The sequence below is a fragment of the Xenopus laevis genome, chromosome 4L (genome assembly GCF_017654675.1).
Source record: "Xenopus laevis strain J_2021 chromosome 4L, Xenopus_laevis_v10.1, whole genome shotgun sequence".
Taxonomy (NCBI): domain Eukaryota; kingdom Metazoa; phylum Chordata; class Amphibia; order Anura; family Pipidae; genus Xenopus; species Xenopus laevis.
Window position 1 is genome coordinate 52,106,170 of NC_054377.1, and position 16,682 is coordinate 52,122,851.

General features: G+C 38.0%; 2 protein-coding genes across 2 annotated transcripts in view; one reads left to right on the plus strand and one right to left on the minus strand.

The window, feature by feature from the left end:
- Positions 1–16,682, minus strand: part of LOC108704815 (serine/threonine-protein kinase Nek11) — a 163,683-nt gene that overhangs the window by 144,207 nt on the left and 2,794 nt on the right. Inside the window, exon 2 of the mRNA XM_018241496.2 lies at positions 13,880–14,037. Within this exon, the coding sequence (XP_018096985.1) occupies positions 13,880–14,037 (158 nt within the window). The remainder of the gene's footprint in view (positions 1–13,879; positions 14,038–16,682) is intronic.
- The window catches only part of LOC108704827 (dipeptidase 1-like), an 80,367-nt gene that overhangs the window by 10,149 nt on the left and 53,536 nt on the right, over positions 1–16,682 (plus strand). The window lies entirely within an intron of this gene.

Sequence of the window (16,682 nt, forward strand, 5' to 3'; positions counted from 1 at the left end):
TAAACATTAGCATTTAATGGCATTTAAAGCTATGAAGGGAATAAGACCATGCATCAATAAATAAATATCTCAAGAGCATCAATAACTCTGGAATAAAGACAGCCTATATAAAATGCTTAAAATAAAAGGATACTGTTGCTTGGATTTTAACTAATGTTTAGAGGTAAAAATACTTTTTTGCCTTCATTAAAACATAAGAATGAATGAAGTCTGATGCAAAAGTATGCAGACTCTTGTCCAGTTCTCACATTTTATTGAATAAAGAATCTACAATTACAGGTATGAGACCTGTTATCCAGAATGCTCAGGACCTGGGGTTTTCTGTATAATGGATCCTTACATAATTTGAATCTTCATATTTTAAGTCTACTAGAAAATTATTCAAACATTAAATAAACCCAACAGGCTGGGTTTGCTCCCAGTAAGGATTAATTATATCTTAGTTTAAATCAAGTACTGTGTTATTATTACAGAGAAAAAGGAAATAGTTTGGACAGAGAATGAGTCTAAAGGGGATTTGATTTATAAGACACAAATATTTAAAGGTGCTTAGGAGCAAAGCAATTAAAAAGGGGAATATGGAGAGCATAGAAAAAGGGGTTACAGAGCTACTGTGTATGACACATTTACTAGTATAGTGGTATGCTATGCATGGGAAAAATTAGAATTTGATGATGTTATAAGCTCTGGCGAGAAAGATATGGAGGTTTGGGGGCAATGGGTTTATGGGGATAGAAAAAGCAGAACAGACAATATCAGATACAATAATGGTAGCCAGCAAGGTGTTTGAGTGATAATGAGAAGGAAAGTGAAAGAGGGATGAATTGTACATTTAGACATATTTGTGTGGGCAATCATCCTGCAGTATATTGTTCAAAGAAAAAAGAAAATGTAGACCTGGATAAATCCTTTCAAAATAACAATAGCACTAAATGCAATTAAAGTAGATTAATTAAGTGAATTGCTTGGCTAAGCAGTTATGCTGATAGAGAAGCTGCTAAATTTATTAATTATATTAAATAATTATTAAAGTTAGCATAAAACAATCCCTAATCACATTAGGACAGAGAAAGTACAAGAGGGTAGATGTTATGCCCATGCTTGCAGGCTGTGATCTTACAGTTAGGCGTGGTCATCATGTGTTCGGAGAAGAGAGAGACCAAGGGGAGCAGAGCAAAGGGCTCTGGGCTCCTCCTTGGTGGATTACATGTGATGTTAACTGGGCCACATTTGGTGGCGGGGACTTAATATGCTAAATGTTTAATAAAGCTGTGATCTCTGGTCCCTCTTATTTTCCATAAGTTTTGGTGTTCAGTCTGGTTATGTAATTAGTAGCATAGAACATTTAGGGCTAATTTGAAATAAATATACTGATATATTCTAGGGTTAACATTTCAGAAACCCAAGGGGACTATATTAGTTTAATCTCGATTTGGTTTCATTATTTTACCTTAAATGAAAATTCAGTCAAAATATTTATCCTGACCAAAGGTAATTGCTGCAGTGAAGTCTTCCTGAGATGCAATTACGTGTAACGTCTTCACATAAGCACTAGCCTTGGACTTGCATTGTGAACAATTCCTTGTATTCTCTCCCAAGCATTGGTTTGTCATTTTAAGATGCTTAATTGGTTTGGGAATATTTGGAAGTTGCAATTCCCCTTGATTTAATTGGCCTGTGCTATTCCCCCTAGTGCCTTCAGCCTGCTGATTGTAAAGAGACCTTTGCATATCTGTCTTGCTGAGAAAGTTAATTGCTGAAACAACCAATGCACACTGAAAACAGATTAAGAACTGATTGTTCTGCTGTTTAAACACAACCTGAGCAATGTGGCTGGATGAAATATATAGAAACTAACTACTACAGTAAATGACTTCAGTAAAATTAGAAAAGGTCCACTTTCTGGAAGATGATCCAAATTTGAAGACATTGAACTGTAATTGTGGCAAATAACTATAAAAAATGTTTGCAAAAATCTTGCCAGTAGATTCATTTTGAAATATTTAGAAATAAGCTACTTTATACCATTTGGCTAATTGATCTTTTCTTGAGGCAGAAATGTAATATTTGTTTATACTATAGTAACATCTGTACCTAAAGGTGGCCATACACGGAGAGAACCTTGGGGTGGGCAATATCGGGCTGATCTGATCGTGGGCCCTAGGGCCCAACGATCGGATCCTAACGAATGGGAACTGGAGGTCGAATCACGGGACCGCATCAACGAACAGATGTGACTGCGATCTGACGGGATTTTTTGTCCCATCCGATCAAGATCTGGCCGTCTTTCGGCCAGATCTCGATCAGGGAAGCCCATCGGGGGGCCCCATACACGGGCCAATAAGCTGCCGACTCGGTCTGTCGGCAGCTTTTATCGGCCCGTGTATGGCCACCTTTAGTGTAAGTGCAGTGCAACCAATCTTATTTTCCTTAAGAGATTAAATAAAATCTGAAAAAAGTAATTTGGGCACAAAAGAGAGAGCATTTTCCCGGGGCCCCTTGGTTCTTCACTCCTTATAGCAGGAATATACATTTTGGGACTCTGTATTTAAGCTACAACTCCAGCATTCTACCAACAGGGAAATGTTGATGGGTCACAACCATGGGCTACTGCTTTTATTAAAGCTGTTTTTCTGTTCCAGCATGACCCTGAACCCCTCTTCTATAACTGATTTAACTCACTGCCTTAGCCACAGCTTTATCAACCCTCCATCCAACCCCATATAGTAACAAACTTAGTCACCCTGTCAAAAAAATATATACTAATATTCGAATGGTTATCCAATGTAACCTAGCTTTCCTGAAAATAGTTCATTGCTTTCATAGTGATGCTGTGATATAGCCAATGAGTGATGAATTATTTGCAGTTAGTTAACTCAGTGAACAGCAACATCGCTGAATATGCATGTACAGTTGGGATGTGACCTGGGTTCAGGGCAATGACTGCATTGTACACATAGGAAAAATGAGCTGAGCACACTGTGTAACAGACTGTTATCTGTTCTTCAGCCTGCTGCCCCTGTAACATCAGTGCAATGATATATTCAAGATTCATATTTTTTTTTAAATTATGTTTAAATATAGTGCCTTTCTGGAAGGAATTGATTGTACTATCCATTGAACGAGGTGGTAACAGTGACAGTAAACCTATACACACATTTTTGTTAGTATTGAGCAGAATTATTAATAGGATTATGGCTATGCTACTAAGATATCACTATACAAGCAAATAGATTCAGCAACTCTATAGCATTAATGGTTAATAAAAGGGATTCTGTCTAGATTTTTATGATGTAAATTACACTGTTTACACAGTCCAAACAATTCACTCTACAATATAAAATGTAATTCCTGAACCAGCGAGTGTATTTTTTTTAAGTTGTAATATTGGTGTGTAGGCAGCTAAGCATTTCTAAGGTCATTTTGCCTGGTCACGTGCTTTCAGAAAGAGCCAGCACTTTAGTATGGAACTGCTTTCTGGCAGGCTGTTGTTTCTCCTACTCAATGTAACTGAATGTGACGAGTGGATTTTACTATTGAGTGCTGTTCTTAGATCTACCAGGCAGTTGTTATCTTGTGTTAAGGAGGCCATAGATGCACAGATCCTATTGTACGAATCGAGGATCGTGTGTGGTGAGTGCTGACATCTTTCGTCCAGGTGAAATCGGTTGTTTGGTCGATCGGACAGGTTTGATTTTGACCCGACCGATCCCGCCGGAGCCCATTGAGCTTCGTAATCTTACAGCCGAATGTTCAGATTACCCCCGATATAGCCATGCTCGTTAATGGCATATCGGGGGAAAGATCCGCTCATTTGGCGATGTCGCCAAACGAGCAGATCTTTGCATCTATGGTCACCTTTAGGGAGCTGCTATCTCGTTACCTTTCCATTGTTCTGTTATTAGGCTGCTGGGTGGGGGGATGATATCACTCCAGCTTGCAGTACAGCAGTAAAGAGTGACTGAAGTGTATCAGAGCACGTCACATGACTTAATTTGAGAAATTTAAGTCAATTTAAGTTTTTTTTAATTATTTGCCCTTTTCTTCTGAATGATTTTTCACTGACTCCATCTATAAACACATGTTCTGTAAAGCTACAAATGTATTGCAAGGTAACCCTGAACCAAGCTGCAACTCCTTTATCCAACTGTGGGCCTAGCTGCCCACACCAGGGAGCAAGGTTCATGAGGCAATAGTTTCCTGTCTTAAGTACACCTATACAGGTAAAACCAGCCCCTTGCACCACCCCTAGCCTGGCCAAACTCCCCCTCCTTCTGTTGTTCCTCACCAGGGCTGGGGAATGCCAGGGACTGTGCAACTCCAGGGGAATAGAGGGGTCTCTGCCTAACCTCAAATCTACCCTAATCAGACTTCCTTCTTACTAATGTGCCAATAAGTTGATTACTTGGAGGTCAGTGGAGTTTTTAATTCATTGGGGGGTCAGTGGAGTTTGCCTTAATTTTAAACCTTACCCACCTGCCTGCCCCCTGTAACACTGTTCTGTTGTCATTGCTCACTACGTAAGTTACATAAAGTTTCTATGCAAATTACAGAAGTCGCTATGAGAGTTAGTTTTGTAGCTATTCGTAGCAATTAACATTTCATCAGCAAGGTGAGAGGAATATACTGTAATTTTATCATGTATATTTTCATGAACACTGCCTTGAATGTGTACATTATAATTTCACAATATAGTATAAACAAAAAAGTAAAAAAATATCCTCCCAAATCTCACTGTCTCTCTCTGTGCTATACATCTGAGATAATGGAATAACCAACAACCAGTCTGAGACTGAGCCATTTAATATAATGTACTCCTTTCTAAACCCTATCCATATTTATATATCCAACTCCCCATTCATTGGCACAATTCAGGTTTTAATTTTATTTATATGATGGTAGCACAATTTTACTCACATTGCTCCCTAGATCTTACCTTTCCTCTTTGTTGTTTAGTTGCTTCATAGTTTAATCATCTTCTTGATTGCTCCTTCCCTTCTGCTACTGAAGCCCTTCATTGGACTTTCTATCAAGTGGCACATAAAGTTTGTCTTTATATCAGAATGTATCTCTTGATACATCCCTCAGGTTCAGCTCAGGACAATCTATTATCAATCCAGTTCCTCTGCTTCACATACAAAACACTTCTTTCTAATTGCCCCTTGTTTCTTGATTTCCCTTCTTGCTGAAGCTAAGCAAGCGTTCACAGTCAGCCTTTTCAAAACCACATCTTAGAAACCATTTTCTAAAGGAATCTTTCTAGCTGGATTCATATTGAGATGCTATATGCATACACATTTGCATTTACTTAATGACTTTTCTCTGTGGGTTACCCTCTACTGTATAGATAGCAATCCATTTAAGTCATATTGTATTGTATATCCTGAGCATTTGCTACATATACTCATATATTTATTTGAACCACATTTTGTAAATTATCCCTGTAATACTTTCCAGTCTACAGCTGAAAAAATGAAAGAGAGGTAGGGTTAACTCTATTTCCAGGGGGCTAACTGAACCAGGTATTTGCAACAGGAGGTCCTTAAGCTTTAAGAATACAGATGTTAGGGACTATTGCTACATTTACAGTGTTTGGAGAGGCTGGGAATCTCCTTTTTTAATAAGATAACGGTTGCTGAATACAGTCTGCCATAGGAAGGATATTATCACAGGATAATACAAAAGTACACAAAAGTACTCTTGTGTTTGATCTGTCTCAGGCATGGGAACAGTGTAGAGGAGAGATATGATGGGTCTTTATTCTGAAAAAATATACAGACCCACTCTGAAGTTCAGGGGGTTGTTCACCTTTAAATTAACTTTTATTATGAACTAGAGAGTGATATATAGACAATTGCAATTGGATTTCAATTTGTATCATTTGTGGTTTTTGAGTTATTTCGCTTTTTATTCAGCAGCTCTCCAGTTTGCAATTTCAGCTATTCATTGCTAGGATCCAAATTACCATAGCAACCGTGCATTGATATGAATAAGAGAATCGAATACAAATGGGAGAGGACCTGGATACAAGGATCGGTAATAAATAGTAGTAATAACAATACATGTGTGGCCTTACAGAGCATTCGTTTTTTTAAGATGGAGTCACTGACCCCCATTTGAAAGGTGGAGAGAGTCAGAAGAAGAAAGCAAATAATCCAAATACTATAAAAAGAAGAAATGAAGAAAAATGGAAAGTTGCTTAGAATTAACCATTCTATAGTATATTAAAAGTTAACTTAAAGGTGAACCATTCCTTAGAATAACTATTCAGAGGGTATTTTGTGCATGAGTGTGCTGTTGAATCAAAATATCCTGCGGGTGGTAGGCCTTTATACAGAGTTATACTCTTATCACAACATATCTGTGGCAGTCAGGCATATGCTCCAGAAGGTGTAACAGGACTTTCTAAATATAGATAGCAAAAATGTAATATCTATTAATAATAGCAACCGGAGACAGGCTTGCATGCACATCTGTCTGAGCTGAAATATAAGGGACACACAGGAAACTTGATGTTAAACTGTCACATATTCAATGCACATAGATTACCAGGAGAATAATTTAAGACCCAAGGGCTCAAGTGCTGAATTTTATCTGGGTCTCTTTTTAGGTCACGAAAACTCAAGAGCCCACCACTACAATTTAATCTTCTTGTCTCCATCAAAGAATACCCCAAACCCTTGCATGTGGAATTGCAGCCTTTAACAAGCTTTTTCTCCCTTTGTTGGACAAGTATTATTTTTTTGTTCTTATTCACGCATGATTTATATAAAAAAATACTATGAAACAGGGAATGTTTATGTGTGTCTTCAATGTATTTTGCAAGATTATGTAAATGTTCAAAGATTGCACTAGGATTAAGCCAGGCTAAACAATATGGGCAGTGGCACAAAGAGTCGTTTTGGACACTTTCCCCACCAAATTTTTCAGTGAACACACCTGCCAAAATGGCAATGCCCTATAAAAACTACCTGAATATAGACAACCCAGGGGGCAGATTTCAAAATCACCCCATAATATAGAAAATATGTGCAATATAACTTGCACACTTTTGGGACCCAGATCCCTTCATTTTCATTTAGGTTACTATGGGATACAGGGTCTAATAAATGTATTCTTAATCCTACTTTCATTTTCCTTTCATTTATATGCCAGGGAGCTACTGTATGAGTTGGGATCAAAAACTGGTCATCGTGTTGGTCTTTTTGATCCTCCCTAATAATACAAAGTTTCTTTCTGCAGTATAAATAGGAATTAAAATATGATTCATAACAGGCTCTAAACCAATCTTTGGGTTGCAAAGCTGATTCAAGCTGTTTCCCAGATGATATTTTGGCCACCAGTAAAAAAGGTTAAGGAACACTGATTCAAACGCTGCACAATTACAAAAACCACACTCCGTATATTAATCCCCCTGGAGAGATACAGAAAACGCTACTTTCCAGTCACTCGTGTTAACATAATATAACAAGATATAATAGAATATATATATATTACGCCTGTCTAATTTACACATTTTACCTGTTAATTTCCATAAGGGAGAAAAAAACTAGAGTCTGTGCTGAATAAGGAAGCCTGATCCATATTTCAATCAGACTTGGTTACAGAGCAGTCCTGTCATCCTGGCAGAATTAGACCTCACCTCGTTGAGCTGCAGATAACTTCTCAAATTAAAATACAGGGAAAGAGGATTTCAATGAAATAAGAGAGATAGTAAATTACATTCAGCTACTCGGAGAAGCTGACAGATTAAATTTAATACTGTGACAGTCCCAGTTACAACTTGCTGCAAAACATAATTTTACATTCTCCCAGACTCAGTGTGATGTATCTGCATGATGGCTAGTCATGATAAAGTATAAACTTGAGAATGTTCGTTGTAGTCAATAATCAGTTTTAGTTCACCATCCTAAACGTAATCTAAGACTCCTAGTGGGTTAAACAGAACAAGGCACTAAGCTTAATTTATGAAAGATGAGGCAATATACACAATGCTTATGACGAAAAGTCCCCTGTTTTTTTGCAGGTAACCATTTTGTTGTGCATTTTTATGTCCTACAAAGGAGCTCAAATAGCTTTGTCTTACTCACATGCAGTGCTGCCTGTATTTTGGTGGGTGGCCCCTGGCCTTCTAGCTTGCTTGACATTCAGACATAAAAGCTAGGGTCATAGAGGTATTTTGGAACCCTGTACTTAATGTCTGCTTATGATCAGATTTCTTATCAGTTATATGGTGCAAAGGGTAGCTTGCACCTCTAACCTCACAGGCACATTCTCACCTTAGATAGACCCAATTGTGGGCTTACATCTTCAACACTTGTGTCCATGGGTTGATACATTATTTTGAACTAGGTCTAGTAATCCATGGCAACCTATCAAATGCTTGTCAAACTGATGACAACTAAATGCTGCCTGCAATTCTCCAGAGAACATTCTAAGGCTAATATTACACCTAGTAGTATACACAAGGCTCTGCGGTAAGAAGCCTTAGCAATCAATCAGAAAGTAACGCTGGTCTGTCAACTGCTATAGGTTGTGTCTCCAGAGTATAGTTTGCTCTAGTTTTGCAAATAATCCGGGGTCGGTATTGTGGGATCCTGCATCACTTGGTATTCAAAAAAGTTACATCAGTATGTCAATTAATATTACATGAAAAGTGTGCACTGGAAGGGCCAGATTTAGAAATGTGGGGATCCAGGCATTAACATAAGCCTGACACCCCAATCTAGCACAGAAAAAAACTAAGGTTTAAACTTAAAATGTTCCAGTCTCTGGCTTTCAGTCTGGCAGCTCAGTAATCCAGGTGCAGCTTCTGTTACATTTCTCAGCATCTGTGGAATATTAGCAACTATTTTATCAGTTAAAACAGCTGCCTTTAATGAGAATCAGGGATTCCACTCAGTAGGGACAGAGATGAGAAATGTATCAACTAATGTAACAAATTAGAACAGCCCCCCAAGTATTTTTATACAGGTCATGGAACTCCAAAGTGACTTTTAATATCCTCATATTTAGCAACAGGGGGCACTTTATTTATTATAATACATAAGATTCAGTTAGTCATGTGACAGAAATTGCATCACTAAGCTCCAATTATAGCCGATGACATCAATAAGCACCATTTATAAGGATATCATTTTCAGGATATCCATGACTCTTGTGTGTGTGTGTGTGTATATATATATATATATATATATATATATATATATATATATATATATATATATATATATATTCACCACTCAATTGTCCCATTCATCCTGCCAGAATCAGTACCTAGCAGTAGACAAACATTGGAAAGGATTGGATTCTGTGGATTTGAAAACTAGCAGATAGTATTGTATGGGATGTGGAAGACTGCCCATTACTTCATGTGTTCTTTGTGGGTGCAGCTGCCACCTACAGGAGAATGGGCTATTCCAGTTAACAAAAACACTGCTAATAATCTCTCATATGTTTTCATCTGAAAATTATCACCTATACTTTATGTTCTGTATACTCTGTTCTCAATTGCCTTGGCATAAACCAATCCATGTAGCTAACTATCACGATATTGTCTCTGATGTTCAACTTCTTTCATATTTTTACACCTGTAAACACAGCATATCTATACATATGTAGAAAGCCAGATACTGTAGCTGCTCTTTACCTGCCCCTTGTCTGCTATTCTTATATCAGCGATAGTATTAGCGTTCAATATGTGACTTGGAAAATGTGCTAAACACAGCTAAGTTCAAGCTGGATTGCTTTAATAAACTGGCTATAAAAATACAGTAAGTGCCCTACCACCTCCAGGAAAAGGTAAACCAGCATAAGCCTCTCCACTGTATGATAGATCCATTAATCGTCTGATCTTCTTCAATGTATGTATTAAAATCCTAAGGAATGTTTCATAGACGGTGCTGGAATATTTGGTGAATATGTTTCTAGGGGTTGTGAGGTTCTACATGCTCCCCCCCCACTGAATATACATTAAAGAGGTCTATAGGTTTCCTCCTCTCCCTAGAACAAGATCTACATATCTCTGTGTTCTAATCAATGTCACACGTCACTTATACACAATGTTTGTTTGTTTTTTTTTTTGATTGAGAGAGTTACACAATTCCTTTAATAGCGATGTAATAGTTTTAGCACTGCAACAAATACGTTTTGAGGTCTGCGGCTCTGGACCCATCAGTGCCTTAAAAATGGTCCCAAAAGCAGGGTTGGGAATAGCACTAGCCAGATAAACGAAATCTGTAATTGGAGCAGAGTTTAATTGATCTAGAGGATATTATTATCCATTTGATGTGGGGTTGCTATCAACAGATCAGCTTCTTATTAAATATTTGCGACAATATTAAGATAAAGCTATACCAAATATCAGGAAACTGTAGTTACTTACTGCTTTCTGTCTCGACTTAATGTTATGTGTAATTTAAACCAAAAACTGCATGGTAATTAGGGAAATCACTAATTAAAGCTTATTCATTCTTTTTCTAACTTTTTCATTGGCTTGAATAAAATCATGTCCGCAAACCTGGTCTTCTGCTGCCCTCTACTGTTCACATCATGAAGACGTCTGATTGCTAAACCCCTATTAATATTATTATTATTATTATGTTATATTGCACTTAATCTTCCACAGCTCTTTACAGAGATATTACATAATGTATTTCAGGGCTTAAACTAGGGGTAGGCAGAGTAGGCTAAAGGGGGACACAAATAACCAAAATCAAATAAACGGCTTGTGCTTTTAACTCCAGCTGCCCTAAGACTATCACAGTGGAAGCTGGTGGGTGGGTGAGCATGTTGAGACAAAAGGTACATGCCTTGGGCACTAGTAACTCTTGGCATGGTCCTTATTCACATCAGTACCTACCCCAGAGATATGAAAGCAATGTGCAAAGTGCATTCATAGAGGCAACTTGCTATGTTTTTTTACCCAAAATGTGTTATTTTTCCAAAAGTGATGCAATTCTCTAAAGAAAAACTTGCACTGCAACTTAGCAAATTAGCATCCACTTTGGTAAATAGCATTCAAGTTGTGGCACACAGTTTTATTAGCCTGGCATAATTTCCAGCATAACAGCACAAGCATGGGAGTGACTTGATGAAAGTCATTTGTATGTGTTGACTGAGATGACCCTGGAAATACCACTTTCATTCATTCATCAGAGCATGCTTGAACTGGCGCATTGGTGTTCAAAATCTTGTTCTTGCATCAATAGACCTTAAAAATGTATCATGAGTCTATTTTAAAAGAGTTTCTTGTGAAACGCTTGTGCGTTTTTCAGCCAGTGGATGAGCTCCTGAGGATAGCCAGTTACTTGAATAGAATCAGAACTCCATTAAATTAAATGACAGGACAGTCCCACATTATAGACAGAAAGGGACTGAGTTTCATGGGAAAATTTACAGAGTTTGGGTTGATCAGGACAGGTCTAATTTGTAACCTGATAATTCAGATGTTTTTGTGTTTGGGGAGACTAATAAGACATTCTCTACCCAAATTCCATCCTAGTTTCCCAAAGCCTATTCCACTTATAATACCCAATAACACATGGTAAGGTAAATGCAGTGGCAATTTCATGTATAATACCCCTGGAATGCGTGACAGCAGGGCCAGATTTACATAGCCCCTAGGCCCGCTGCCGTTCATCACCCCTGTCCCCCCCCCTTTCATTTGTCTACATGCACTAATTTTCATCATGAGGTCACTCACCCAGGAGTACTGTGGATTAGCACATGGGAAATGTAAAAAAAAATATTGTATCTCATGATAAGCCCCAGATCTCCCGAACTAATGCGGGTATGGTTGGGCTTCATGCCGCCCCTAAAATCCTGCCGCATTAGGCCCAGGCCTTGGTGGCCTTTCCACAAATCTGGGCCTGCATGTCAAGATAAAAATAGTGTAAGTTCCATGTAAAATAAGCTAGAACATATGGCTTTATAAATACAGAGCAGTATGTACAATACCTCAATTGTGTATGTTGTTGGCAATTAATTGGTATTTGCTCTAGGGAGGCTTAGCCACCTCAAACCTTCAAATAAAACATTATTTCCAAGGAAACCCTCTTGGCATTATATGCTTTATGCTGTATTTTTTATGCTTTAACAATATCTGTTGAAAACTGACTTTTTGGATTGCCAATTTCTTTCCTATGTTTTCAAGCAATAACATAATGTCTTGGACGGTCTAAAAATATGAGGAAAAGGGGTCACTGGACAAATCGAGGTTGTTTCCAGAAACAACAGACGGAGGCACTTGTCAGATACCAGTACTGTTGCTATTGAAACCAAATAAACAGCTTCTCATTCAGACAGAGAAGTAACTCATTAAGTAACGAAACATAAGGAAGTGCAGAGAAAAACTTGCAGAGTCATGTTGGACCATGTGATATCCAAATACAAAGCAACAAAAGAATGTTCAGTAGCAGATGGGAATTATATATCCCAGTACAACAACGTATCACAGGCTGCCTTATTTAATTCCAGCCACTACAGATTAGTATTCCACTGCCCCTGTATGCTCTTCCCCCTTACGACTGCTACATCCCAAATTTTTAAAAGCAACATCCATGAACAATGCATGCTAGGCAGACCATTTTTTCTGAACATAAGCCTGAGAGGAAATCTTTCAATACTCAACGCTAAATCAAAAAAACATAAGATATTTTGAACATTCACACAGAAAGCAATATAATAACACACCAAGCACTTTATACCAATGGTTCCTAGGACACCATAGTGCAGACTGGCAGAATTGAACTTCTTGTCAGGCTATTAATAGCATTTATACAAGTATATATTAGAAGCTAAAATTCTCTGGGTACAATGTTAAGAAGTCTTATTGTCAATCACCATTATGCTTTTTAATTGCTAACACTGTTATGCTTTATAATAGTACAAATTTTTAAAGCCATGTCAGCCCAGAGGCTGTTTCCTCTCTTGTGCCTACAGTTCGTCTAAAGCCAGTGGGGGTCATTTATCAACACTGGGCAAATTTGCCCATGGGCAGTAACCCATGGCAACCAATCAGATTTATGCATTCATTGTCCTACTTGCAGCTGGCTTTAACAAGCTAATCACTGATTGGTTGCTATAGGTAACTGCCCATGGGCAAATTTGCCCAGTGTTGATAAATGAGCCCCAATCATTTCTAGAATAAAAGAAAAGGCTGGGATTAAGCGGAGTGTGCATTTGAAATAGGCAGCAGCAGAGGTTAATAAAGACCTTGATGTCAGATGGAGAAGAATGATGCGGAGCCTGGATAAAGCCATTTTAGGTCCCAAAAGACAGCAAGGGATAAAGGTGGGGCTTATATTCAGCGTGTAAATGTAGCTAGGTGTGTGATAGGAAAAGGATTTTGGGAGGCAAGGGGACATGAGAAGCTGGTGGAGCATGACCCATAGCTGTAGTGAGAGATGCCTAAATCCCAGAAGATCAAACAAGGCAGATGACAGCACAATACAAAGCTGAAGTAATGGATGATGGATATGTACAGTACAATATCCACAGAGTTTGTGGGAGGGATGGAAGTTACAGCAAATGAAGGGCTTTACATACTTTCCTGCATGCTGAGTGTAAAACCTACATTCCATGTTTAAAGTAGTAAATTTTGGAAATGTTACTAAACACTAGTACATATTGTAAACGTGATCACCATAATAACAGAAAAAGCATAATTAATGGTTTTTGCACTAAATTTACGGAGTAATATCATAAAGTAAGGCCCTGCTAATTGTCCGCGCAAATTGAGACTATGTAATATATTCACTGTAATCATTTGTGCATTTGCTGATTACAAAATCTGATAAACAATATTTATGTGTAGAATAATATTTATGTGTAGAATAATTGCACAGTCAGAGCTCCTCAGAGTGACAATGATACTCACTGGTGTCCTGTATCTTTGGCGTCCGTCACCAGGTAAGCTGTAGCAAAGGACCCACTGCCCAGCCTCTGGTGAACGGTGTATCGATCCATAATAATTGATCTTGGAGCAAAGCCATGGAATGTGGAAAGTGTCCTATGAGAATCCACTGTCACATCCATCTGTGGAACATAAAATATATAAGCAAACAGAGAACACCTGAAAATAAAAAGCAAGCTGCTGCCATGTTTATGTTGGATTTCACTGTTGACCATCTCAGGAGACAGTCATATATTATACTACTTAAGGAGCCAGAACTGTTCAGCAATACATGGAATTATAGATATTATTGCATGACTTTGTTCTTGAATCTGATCCTAAGAGAAACTATATTGGTTTTTTGGAGTTTGTGACTATGGGGCCCATTTATTAAACCTCGAATTTATCTGGTCGAGTTTTTAATGGGAACAACTCAAATATTTTGAAGGAAAAATAAGTCACATTTTTAGCGATTTTTATCATACCCCAAAGCTGCTAAAAATCCAAATCCATAAATACTCCATCTCATTGTGATGTACACTGGATAATCCAATAAAATCTGGGTTTTCATCCAATAATCAGATAAAGTCAAATTTTCTGAGCGACCATTTGATAAAGTCAAGTTTTTGGAGAGTCACTCGTAAGATTCGAATTGACACTCAATTTTGTCACGCCATTTTTTCACTCCAACTTTTTCGAGAAGAATTATTGATAAACTCGAGTTTTAGAAAATAACCCCCAACGTGGCAGACTAACTAAACTCCAAAAAGTCACTGTTATATAATTGCTGATTGTAAGAGATAATATAATTTTCCTGTTTTCAGGTAATTATTTCCCAGTGAACACAACTGTCTGTAAAACACCATCATCTAAATATGCTTCACAGTAATTTACCAAGTTACAACAGGTAAAGATATGGGAACTGTTATCCCATGTAATGCTCTGAACCTGGGTTTTTTTTTGGATAAGGGGCCTTTCTGTAATTTGCATCTCCATACCTTATGTCTGCTAAAAAATTATAAACATGAATTTAACCCAACAGGATTGTTTTACCACCAATAAGGATTTATTATATCTTAGATAGAATCAAGTACAAGGTACTGTTCTTTTATTACAGAGAAAAAGCAAATACTTTTTAATAATTGTAATCAATTTATTAAAATGGAGTCTATGGGAGATGGCCTTCCTATAATTATAATGTGCTTTAAGATAACAGATAACATACCTGTACCTGCATTGCCTATACATCTGGTATACACAATACAGCTATACATTCCCCACACTGAGTGCTATGAGCTCTACTGTACCTCTGAAAGAAGGTGCAGCACTCAGCATCTAAAACATTCTGCATGGTAAATAGGAGTCAGCTTTTACCCCTTCTGCACGTAATCAATTATTTTACAGTAATTAAATTATAGTGTACTGTTGTTATCAGTGTCGGATTATCAGGGGCCCCCAAGCAGCAAACTCCTCTGTGCCGCAGATACCTCCCTCATGCGAGCTTATACATTTTTCTGGTGCTGCAGCGTGACTAGAAAGAAGATTAGCGGGTCTGGCCCAAAAGAGCCGTGGCCCACTAGGGTTTTTTTCCGGTGTCCAGCCAGCCCAGTCTGACCCTGGTTGTTATGCGTTGATAGAAGTCATGTGTTTGCTTTAGGGCTTTAGCACGGGGCAGATTCGGGGAGATTTAGTCGCCTGGCGACTAATCGCCTCTTCTTCGGAGCGAACTGCCTTCCGCCTGCTAAAATGAAAAATCAACTGTGGCAATGCACCTGCGTTGCTTCGATTTCCGAAGTCGCCCGAAGTTGACTCACGAGGAAACTTCCGGCAACTTCTGAAATCGAAGCGCCGCAAGTGCATTGCTGCAGACGTAGGGCCTTTTATGACATATGTGGATTAATAGGGTAACAAAGACCATAGAAGAAATAATGTTACCATAGGTTGTATATTCTTATTCTTATAAAGATAAGAAGGGATGTCAGGCAGGCAGGAAGGCAATGTTCTCCTTGAGGGCAACATGACATTAGGATTGAGATACATTAAGATGTACTTTAGCCATAAGGGTGCGACCTTCACCTCCTGATCTTTATATCTTTTCTACTTGAATATAAATAAAAGCAAGACACTTATTTCCACATAATCACACATTTCAAAGGTCCAAAATGTTTTTTCACAAAATGCTCGGCCCACTTACACATAGATAAGTACAATATAATTGAATCAGCTATGGCCTAAATGAGAATTTATGATGAAAAGTTCTTATAAATTTCTTGTTTACCCATACTATAGAATCATTAGCTTGTGTCCCAGCTGCATTTCTCAATGAGAACATCTCAAGAATATGCCTTAGGACATTTAACAGCTACAGATTAGACCCATCCTGCATCAGTAATGTAAAAACATGGCCTAACTGTCTTCTGAAATGAATGCTGGAAGCACTTTATAAGTATTAACAAAATTAAAATACAAGGGGAACCATAAATGGCCTGCTGCCATAGTATTTGTCATTTTGTATAAATCTGTTTGTTACATAATGAAACCCCTGAGACAGCTCAGGGGGAAAGCTCAGCAATTTATTTACAATGTATACATACAATTATAACGCCCCTTTGATCTCTAAGAATTTCATAAGTAAGCATTTCTATGCCCCGCTAATCGTCATTGTAAAGTTACACTTGTTGTTGTTACAATTCTGCGGCAGCACCATGCTATCACTTCTAAATATTAATATATAATGGATTTCTAGCTTTCATCCTGCCAGAACTTCCCTTCTCTGTCATAATAAATA